Source organism: Myzus persicae, unplaced genomic scaffold, assembly GCF_001856785.1.
Source record: "Myzus persicae strain clone G006 unplaced genomic scaffold, MPER_G0061.0, whole genome shotgun sequence".
Lineage (NCBI taxonomy): Eukaryota > Metazoa > Arthropoda > Insecta > Hemiptera > Aphididae > Myzus > Myzus persicae.
In genome coordinates this window covers 1,670,996-1,682,408 of record NW_019103933.1, presented here as the reverse complement: position 1 = coordinate 1,682,408, position 11,413 = coordinate 1,670,996, and the positions used below count along the sequence as shown (strand labels likewise).

At 30.8% G+C, this 11,413-nt stretch overlaps 1 protein-coding gene across 1 annotated transcript; it reads left to right on the top strand.

The window, feature by feature from the left end:
- The first annotated feature begins 2,233 nt into the window (after window positions 1-2,233).
- LOC111036512 (probable citrate synthase 2, mitochondrial) lies at window positions 2,234-9,041 on the top strand. The gene is made up of 7 exons (XM_022318541.1): window positions 2,234-2,369; window positions 2,467-2,541; window positions 5,381-5,539; window positions 5,610-5,996; window positions 7,281-7,616; window positions 7,725-8,033; window positions 8,126-9,041. Exons 2-7 carry the CDS (start codon window positions 2,494-2,496, stop codon window positions 8,303-8,305), a joined length of 1,419 nt encoding a protein of 472 aa, XP_022174233.1. The 5' UTR covers window positions 2,234-2,369; window positions 2,467-2,493; the 3' UTR covers window positions 8,306-9,041.
- The last annotated feature ends 2,372 nt before the right edge of the window (window positions 9,042-11,413 follow it).

Here is an 11,413-nt window from a genome sequence, read left to right as displayed (position 1 = left end):
GGATATTTTGACCTAGATTCGCCGAAATGGACTAGTCGTTGATAAGACGCAATTTGCCTGAGTGGCTTAGTAGTAAGTTATAGTACCAAGTGTGAATAGTTTTTTCACGTCATTGCTAAAGTATGTATCAATTAAATTGTTCATTTTAACAATTAGTGTAACAGCGTAACACATCCAAAGCGAACCGACAACATAAATGTAAAAATACGTTGTTGACAAACCAGTGTTCACTTATTTAACTCATTGAAGACAAATAACAATATAGTTATGTATTGTATCAATTTTCAAAAATAATCATCTCAAAATCTGAAAATCAAATTAAAATATCCCATAAATTGCATACTATAACTCAATCAATCAATAGGAAATATTGTACTTATTATAAATAAAAAAATGGATTTAATCTACGCGGAGATATTTTCGTATAACTGGACTGTAATTTAATATTTATACAGAATAATCATTAGGTATCAAAAAAAAAATAATCATTTTATAGTCGATTATTTGTACTTTTGAATTTTTTAGACTTGCTTGTCAGCAGTACTTTTATGAACAGATTAATCTAAATTTTTCTTAAAATTAGATGACACATTTACTAAAGCCTATGGGCCGCAAAAAACTTATTCTGGCTTTTTAGTATGGGTACCTACCTAGTGTTTACTCTTAACTGTTTAGGCGTTAGGTCACAATATCGTTCGTATACAGCAGATATAATATTATTATTCTTCAAAAATCGTGGTTTAGGGAATGTTGTATGAAGAAATCTATGACAGGTTTATAGAATGTAGCTGATAATTTTATTTTGTTTGGCTAGCTCTTGGATTGCTACCATAGAATAACACGTTGGTCGCGCGGCCATTCACCTTCGCAGCACAGTACAAATGACAAATTGCCATTATCAACTAATATTGTGAAGTACTTAAGTGTATATTATGATTAATAATTATTATTAACACTAAAGTATTTGCAACTATTTACCTACAATGGAAGATGTACACATGGCTATACGAACAATTATTTGAAATAGAATAATTTTTTCGAGGTTGAAATACAATTATAGGTAGGGGCTAGATAGGGTAAACGGACTTTACGTGCCGGCATATTTTGATTCTAAGACATTTTATGCTCATGTTTTTTAAAATCACTATTATTTATTAATTTCTTCAAAAGTTAATTATACTACTAACAATATTTGCCCGTTGTCGGGAAAAATGGTATGGAATCCTGGAATCCTGGAATCCTGGAATCATTTTTCAGCCTCTCTAAATTGTTTTTTCTTGTTTGCATCAAACAACTAAACCCAAATCTTGAACTTTTATCATTAAATGTTCGAAACTGATTCAAATTTTTATTTTATAGCGGTCAATAATTCAATATAAGTTTCTAAAATAATTATTTTAACTCTAGAGAAAAGCATACAGGTATATAGGTAGTAGGTACACCTCATGGGAATAATAAATAATAATATTTTTTATACTTGAGTGTACACTTGATACAATTTGGAGGGGCAAGTAGAAAATGTTCCGTCCATATAATTAATTTTGTTTCTAGTCAATTCACGTTTGTGAAGAGAAAATTATAATACGTTTTTCATTATTTTTATTGCAGTCATAAAATAAAAATGGTTCTGAATTTTCTTCACCGGTCATACTCCCTCCAATGTGTCTACCAGTAAAATGTCATCTATTTTCCAAATTTTTGGATAATTTATTTATATAAATATAAATAATATAAATAATATGTAATATAATAGGTCTTATAATCAAAATATGCCGGGGACCAAACGTCTTTTCTTAATTATTTCTGGGAACGAAACGTTCGTAAACTCATTTTTGACGTTTTGGCGATTCACTAGACATAATCTGTAATCCACCTATATGTCTATAGGCTATAATCGTGGCCCGTGGATTAAAAACTTGTAACCACGTTTATGGAGAAGTGAAGAACTAAAGTTGTAAGCTTTTGTGGTGGTTCGACGGTTACATTATTACCGTGCTCGTTTGCGCCGACATTTCGGTCACGTCACAGTGGTCACACCGACACCGGGATCGCGGCGACTCGTGACGTCATCGTTGTGTCATTTTTGCGTGTGGATGATGTGTCGGCCGCACCGGACCGCGGGGAAGGGCATCCGCCGAGCTACCAGCTCGTTCGCCGACGCCGCCGCCGCCGCCAGGTCGCCAGGATCGTACTCCTACTCCAACTCCGTCCGACCGCCGCCGTTGCCGACGTTTCCGTTTGGCGTTCGGCGTATGGCTCTTTTCACGACCGACCCGCTCCGCAGCTCAACGCCTATTTACCGCCCGCTCTTACGACTGGTGCGCATGTTCGAAATCAAACACGCTTAAACGCTTTGATTACAGTTTTCTGTACGTAAGGTTTTGGAGAGCGAACGAAAACGGCAGTTTTCGACGCACGTTTTACCGTGGTTTTTATTGATTTGTCTTTTGCAATTCGTTTTTCTAGCTTGTTCGACATCACCCAGCCGCAAAAATGAGCCTGTTCCGTTCGACCGCCTCCAAACTCTTGGAAATCAACCAGGTACGTTTTGAAACTTTCAAAGGTTTCGTTTTCGGTTTCCCCCCCTCCCACCACCACTCGCGTTGTTCGGGTGTTTTACACGGAGTAACGACTTACCAGATTTTCAATTTGTCAACGTTTTGTGAACTTTGCTGGACATATCTGTTTATGTAATAATGCATACGCGGATGTACATCTCTACATTTTACCTTAAGACAACTTATTATTTCCGTAAAATGATGTGTCAGTCGTTGGATAGGTAACCTTACCTACCGAATACTCGGTAATAGTGTAATACTGTAGGTATAATACTGTAGGTTGTGCATGTGTGAGTCAAGATGTGGTGGGGTAGAGTACTATTTTTATGTCAGTTTGTTCAAATATTTATTTTCTACAACCTGCGTTATCAATACACCTATCTTAACCTAGCAGTTTTGAGTTATTAGGTAATAACCAATTTCATAAATGACCTCCATCAACCTTGAGGTGGTTCCCTTCAAACGGCATTAAAAAATTGGCAACATATGCTAATTTATTTTTTATTTTAATTTGATGAATGGAAATTACTTACATTTTTGGGACCATATCCAAATTTTATTTTTTAAGTATTGGGTCATGGTTGATTTATTATTTATTAAGTGGTAAAAACTAATCAATTTGTCAATAACTTAATTTTAGTTGATGTGGATCTAGGCAGGTATATATTCTGTTTCTAGTCATTTTTTATTACTATAAAAAGCTTATAGCTTTGGTAATAATCAGCTTCAGATAGGCAAGGGATCCTTTGGTATCGACCTACCGATTTTTAGAATTGCCAACGTTTGTTGACTTCAACGACAGACACTGTACGGTTCAATAATTTGATAAATTCACTAATTTCTCATTATCATATAAAAATAAAATTATATTCGAACACTCATGACCAGCCATTATTTTAAGTGACCCATCAAGGTTATCCCTGATGCTTACTGGCCCAATTCGAGGCTGGTTACTATAAAGTGACACAATTAGTATTAAAGTTCTATTACAAATTAAAAAAAAAATATTTATCTTATTACTTAAACTGTAATCAAGGCCCAAAATAATTTCAATAAGACTTCAAGAGACATTTAAATCATGTCTATATAATCAATGTTTGGAAAGAATATCGTTCTTGAACTCACATTCATACATTCATGCTTATATTTAGTGAACATCACTCGATATTTTGAATTGAATGTGGATGTTCTTTTATATATTAATGAATTTGAACGGTTTTTAAAATTCTCAATTTATTTGCCATTTCATAAATAAATGTTTAAAATATATAGATAATTTATATTATAATATAATAACATTTTCTTATTATTATGATTCCTACTATAATAAAATGTAAAAAACAACTGGGTGACAGTGAATAAGTTCCTTTTTTAAGGACTGAACGTGAATGTTCCGAACACTATATAATAGAACATTGATTAAGAGGCACTAGGTACATATTATTTATAAAACTATTATTAAGTTAGTAATATTAATCTATTTTATTTTAAAGTAAGCTTTAGATTTACTTATGTAGTAAAACCAAATTTTGCTCAATCCTTAACAAGTCAACTGGCATACGACTGCATTTCGGTGACATGGCTGACCTTCTATAGGGCCACACTCTATTTTCAATGTCATGCATTTTGAATAAATTCGGGTTTTCTTTCTTATTTTTTAGGTAATATTTGATACGTTTTTAAGTGAATAATATTTTAATCTATTTAAGGGGCAACTAATATATCTTCCAATGCAAATTTTTTTCTTCTACACCATCATCAAACATTTTCATTATTAGTCCAACCCCACGTAACATATTCCATTGACAAATAAATGTGTTTATGGCAGCCTGCGGTCATATAGCGTGTAGGTTATAACATATTTAATCAATTTTATTTTCAAGTTCTTTTATATCCATTTATTACGTGTGTTGTATTGTAGTCATTTTGTAGTACTTCTTAATTCTCTGTAAACATTTATGGGTAATTGTATTTAAATACGAAGGAGGGGGTTATCCACAAGGAAGAATTATGCCTAATTTCCAAGACCACATAGTTTTAAATTATTTGTATACTGACTTTCGGTACCTAGTGAATAACTCTTATATTTACACATACAAATTGAAACTTACATATTATTTTATTTGTAACAGAAAATAAAAATTATATTTTATATAGTTAAATATTTTTTCGTTTAGGTATCAGATAGAAAACCTATTCTTTTGTAAACCTATATATTTTAAACTTACAGGTGTTAATGGTGTTATCTTATTTAAATAATAATTTTCAATGTGGTATTTTTTTAAATGTTACACATCATTAAATTATCTAACATATAGTACCTACTACCTATATCAGCATCATTAAAAAAAATAATCAATATTTTTTTATGATAACCTAGTTAATATTATTCCATACCTACGTATATAGGTCTAAACTTTTTTTTTTAATCACTTAATTGTAAATTATTTTTAAAAATTAAATCTTAAAGTTATTCTTATATTATCTTATCATTAAAAAAAATATTCTTTCTCTTAATACCTATGTAGGATCTTTATGATTACAATATTTAAGTACACGACATATTGGTTAATTTTATTAATTATTAATTAATAACTTGATGTAGTCTGGTATACCTCCTAAGTATAATATTAAGATATTAAAATTATAATGTTACAAATATTTATTAAAAAAAACTCACAAAATAACCATTTTTGAAGGAAAAAGGGATTTCATAATTTAGTATTATTTTTACTTTTAAACATATACCTAAGTGTATTTTTCAATTTATTTTGTACTATTTTGAAATATTAAATATATTAACTATTAAATATGCCTGTTAGGTAGCTGCTCCATTATGGACTGCTTCTCGATCAATGGCATGTGCAACCACCGATCTGAAATCTGTAGTTGCGGAAAAATTGAAGCAGAGTGGAGAGGAAATCAAAGCCTTCAGAAAGCAACATGGATCGACAGTTGTCGGTGATGTAACTGTAGACATGGTAATTAAATATTTATAATTTCAAATAAAATAAAAATACTCAAATAAATTAAATGTTTTGATTTGAATAGATGTATGGTGGTATGAGAGGTATCAAGGCTTTAGTCACAGAAACATCTGTATTGGACGCTGATGAGGGTATTCGTTTCCGTGGTTATTCTATTCCTGAATGTCAAAAATTATTACCCAAAGCACCTGGTGGTTGTGAACCTCTTCCCGAAGGATTATTTTGGCTATTGATAACTGGCGAGATTCCAACACCTGAACAAGTTAAATGGGTGTCTAAAACATGGGCCGAACGCGCAGAATTGCCATCACATGTTGTCACCATGCTTAACAACCTGCCCAACACTGTACATCCCATGACACAATTAACATCCGCTGTTGCTTTGCTTAATTCAGAAAGCAAATTCGTACAGGCCTACACCAATGGAGTCCATAAGTCACAATACTGGGAGGTAAGTCCTCTTGGCTTAAGTTTTTTATGGTTAATTGTAATTTTATAGTTTATAATACTTTAACATAATATAGAAGACGCTGGTTAATTTTGTATAATATTTCTTCATTCCCATACTAAAAACATATTTATTTAATATAGATCAATCTCATAACTATTAGGGCTGATGGAGCAGCAATCCTCCCCAAAATGTCAGTAAAAGCTAAAAATGCTTTCTGTGTTCTGTGAATGTATTACATTGGGCTCACCTTACCCATACATTCAAATTGTAATTTTTATGAACATTGCTGCAAAAGTCCCTTAATAAATTGTCATATCATTTGACAATCAATCTAATCACTGAATTACCAATAAAATATAATCTATTGATAAGAAAAACACTATCCAAAGTTATTCTTTGATTTTCAACAAGCGTTGTACCGGTATTATGTAACTTTAAAGTACTTATATAAAATCAATGTTGAAATATCCCAAAGAGACATTCCGTCACCTATCTAATTAAATATTTTCATCGAAGAAATATTAAGATAGCGTCCATGCTTACATTTTTACCTGAAATAAATGTATAGGTAATTGGTCCAATAAATATTAAATAGAAAATCAAGATAAATAAATGTCAGTATTTCACCTTTAGTAGAAACAAGCCCTCAAGTATCACTGTACAGTACTAAAGAGTTATACCAATTCAAAATGCAACTAAATACTTAGTAATACACTTGGACAAAACGCTTACTTGGACCCAACTCACGGAATACAAAAGGAAACATATACCTATATCTCCTCTCACTACTGCCATATTCGATGAATTTAATAAATAACAATAACATTTTAATATGCAAAATAATATATAATAATATTATATATATATTATAATACTTTTGGTCTTACAGCATTACGATATGTGGTCATGCTAAGCCCACCATATAAAACCTTGATAAAATTTTCAGAATATATCTTTAAACAGTGTTTCTTAACCTTTTAATTTTACAACAAATCTATATTTTAGGCTCTAATATAGATCTATAAAAATGGCAAAGCAGTTAAATCATTAATGGATTTCTTGATCATTTTTTTTTTTATAAATCTGTTTAATGCAAAAAGAAAATTTGTGTTCTAAAATCCATTATTTATAAGTTATTCAAACTTAAAAACTTGATATTAAAAAACAAACGGTTGATCGATTTGATATTTTTTTTTAGTTGCATATGTTGTGTACAAAAATAACAATTTTTTTTTGTTCGTTTTATCAACGCAACATTTTAATTCTATAATTTTATTGATCTAGTATACATATGAAGACTCCATGGATTTGATTGCTAAATTACCAGTAATTGCAGCAACAATCTACAGGAACATTTACCACGGTGGAAATCAAGTTGGCACGATTGACTCTGAACGCGATTGGAGTGCAAACTTTACATCTATGTTGGGAGCTAATACTTCTGAAGAATTTGTGGAACTTATGCGATTATACTTAACTATCCATTCTGACCACGAGGGTGGTAATGTATCGGCTCATACTACCCATTTAGTAGGGTCTGCTTTATCTGATCCCTATCTTTCATTCAGCGCTGGTATGGCTGGTCTTGCTGGTCCATTGCATGGACTTGCTAACCAAGAGGTAATTATCTTTAATACTACACATTTTATCAAACACTTGATTCTGTTAAAATAATGAATTCATAATTACAAATCATTTAAAATAAATGTCTATAAATTCCATCTTTAGGTTTTAATATGGTTACAAAAATTACGTAAAGAAGTTGGAGATTCAGTGACCAAAGAACAACTAAAAGAATTCATTTTAAAAACATTGAAAAGTGGACAAGTTGTACCAGGATATGGACATGCTGTATTACGTAAAACCGACCCACGTTACACTTGCCAGCGGGAGTTTGCTTTGAAACATTTACCTAATGATCCATTGTTCAAATTAGTATCACAAGTATTTGAAGTTGTGCCCCCAGTACTTAATGACCTTGGCAAAGTCAAGAACCCATGGCCAAATGTAGATGCTCATTCCGGAGTTTTATTACAGGTAAGTGAATTTACATAGATGTACACTATAATACATGTATATAATATTATACTGTCTCAAATCATTAATACATTTTTAATATTATTTTATAGTACTACGGCTTGAAAGAAATGAACTACTATACAGTATTGTTTGGAGTATCCCGTGCTCTAGGAGTATTAGCTTCTTTGGTTTGGGACCGTGGTCTTGGTCTTCCCATCGAACGCCCCAAATCCTTCTCTACTGAAAAAATGAAGGAATTGGTCAGCAAACTTTCCGCAAAGGCTGCATAAATTGTGTACTGATAATTTTTATTTTTTTCAAAAGAAAATCCTGCACATAACTTATTTTGTTTTGATTTCTTGATACCCCGTCCAATTAATTTCTTACCTTGTCAATAGAATTAAGTCAATATACCTGTTTTTTTTTTAAATACCCTTTCGTTCAAAATTAATAATAGTATACTTTCAGTTATTTCAATATTTTGTTTTCATTATTAAAGTAAAATCTTAAAACCTCGTTATGTGAATTGGTTTGTTTTGAAATTTCCCAAACACAATATGTATAATGAAGAATAAAGTCCATAATGCATCCTCCTGAATTACTTGGAGTATAACATTGCTGTTGTTTATTAGTATTTATGAATTATTAAATAGATGATAAATAATTCATTTATTAGATTTTGTTGATTATTTATATTTGACAAATGCATTGTAGTGCATTGGACAATAATTATTTTGTACATGCTTGTATTGAAAACAATTTTATTGTAAAATAATGACATTTTGTAGTTTTATATAACTGTTCTTTTAAAAATGTATCGTTGATAAGTTATATATAACATAAAATATTAACATCACATCATTATGAATTATAAAATGTTATTATGCTTATAAAGTAATAATGTCTTACTTGTAGTTTTAAAATTTAAAATTATAATTATAATCTGAACTTACTATTTAGTAAAGCTGTATACAATTACATGACATAAACAGTGAAAATATAAAAAAAAATGTTTATGTTTAGAAATATACTATTATTTATACTAGTACAATAAAACAAATTAATACCTATCAAGGGACGTACCGGTCCGAGGTACTACAAATCGAGTGGCACCTGGGACCCAATTACCACCTTTGGGTTTTTCTTAAATTTAATTATTATTGTAATGTAATAATGTACAATTTTCTTAATTTTAGTAATTTTTAAAAAAAATAATGTGAGCCTCTAATTAATTTTTCGCCCTGGACCAAAAATAACCAGTCTGCTCCTGTCACACATTTTAAGGTTTGAATAAAATCATTTGTATGCGGTTTCATAAATGGAGTTAATCAATGTGTTGTATCTTAAAACAGGTTGAAAATATCCTTGGCTATTTAATTTAAATTTTTACATTAAAATTCTTAAAGATCCATTGATTCCTTCTTTTAGGAGGAATGAAACACATTGAATAACATATTTTACTGGGTTTTTGGTGTAAGTTATAGGACACACTTAAATCATCGGTATAGTATGTGTTGAGTGTACTTTGTCATTGAGGAAGGTGGATGTCGAAAATTTATATCTTACCATGAATTAGCCATAAGGGATAATATTTAGTACTTATTTGGTATACTTGAATCATTTTGACAAATAATAAAATGTTATAGAATATATAGATTAATCTTAATTAGATGCTACTTTTTTCAAATCACTACACCTAGTAGGTAGGTACGATGGACTAATAGTATGTATCTAGTTATACAATATACTTTTTAGTTTAAAATATTGCTCGCTAAATAACATAAGTTATTGTTAACATGTGGAGTGAATTGCATATTTTTTACATTTTAATGCATAATAATATGAAGGGTACCTACTACATTTGGTACAATATATTGTGGAGTAGGTATATTTCTTTTTTTTTTGGTTCAGGGACATGGCATAGGTTGTAAATGAGTAAGCAGTGGTACATTATACTAACTTACTCCCCCCCCCCCCCAATTATTACTCCTATTCTTCTTTTTCCTCTAGCACTTGGTACTCTCTAAGAGTTTTGGCCGCCATCACAATAGGTATCGCTCCATTTTTCACGGTCCTGAACTATTTCCACCATTTCCTGGGTCACCCTTGAGGTCTGTTTCCCATTGGTTTCCAATTTAGGATTGTTCTACTTATATCGTCTTCGCATCGTGTGTCCTATAAAATTGGATCCTTTGCCCTCTTATAAAGCTGATAACTGATGCAATTCCAGTTAATAGCTTCACAGCCAAAGGTGAGCGTCGGCCTTATTATTGCTGTATATGTATAGTCTAGTTTTAGTCTTCTTTGAAAATAATTTTGATTTTAAAAACTCATTTAAGGAAAATGCCGCTCTTTCAGCCTTTGAGATCCTCACTCCTATTTCCTTCTACCAATCATTTTTAGCACTCAGTATAGCTCCTAGATACCGAAAGTGAGGGACCCTATGTCAGGGTTGTCGTTGTCTCCATTTTCTAGCAACTCCATTACTTTAGTTTTTTCGGCATTGATTTTCAAAACTGTTTTGCTAGCTGCTTGTTCAAGGGCCTCTCGTTTTTTTAGGTCTACGTCTAACTATTATTACTATAGTAAGATACCATCAATTTTATGCTTTTAAATTATAAAATATTTACCAACATTTTTTTTTCAAATGTCGATCTTAAATCATAATATTGGCTCGGTATAAGGTGGACTGAGTACCTATTACTATTTACTGGTAAACCCTCATGAGTTTTGAGTTTTGTATTAATTATTAACGTTTTATCGTACAAATATTATAATATTATAAAAGGAATACCTACCTATTGGCTATTGGCTATTATTATTAAGCATATTTTGTTTTTACCATTAATATAAAGTATGTTAAAATGTGTATAAATAGTTTTCAGGTATCAATTATTATTCGGTAAAAAAATCTTTATTAAAATTTAAAACTGGTTATAGGTAGGTACATAAGAATTAATTTTTAATTAAGTACATGGTTAATTTTACATTCAAACATGTAACAAGCAAAGCTATAAAATTATATTAATTATAATGTTTACTTCTTAATTTACTTATGTTATTTTTCGCTGTGATTGTCATGTAGTTAGTATGTATTAGTTAGTCATAAAACATAATAATATAATGCCTATTACGCCAGCTGCGAATCTTATAATAATAATAAATTTAATGTAACATCAGCAAATTTTCAACATAAAAATTACATTTATGTGAACAATATGTCAATCTCGGTAGCATCCTCGGTAAGCAAAGCTTGTACTGGGGAAGCAGTTCTTAAAAATATAAATAAGAGATAATAAATTTAATAAAATATATGAATAGTATTTAGAGACAAAAATAGGCGTGATGTGCGTATCTGCCGCGACGCTGATTTCGGAATGAGATTGAAACCGTTTTAC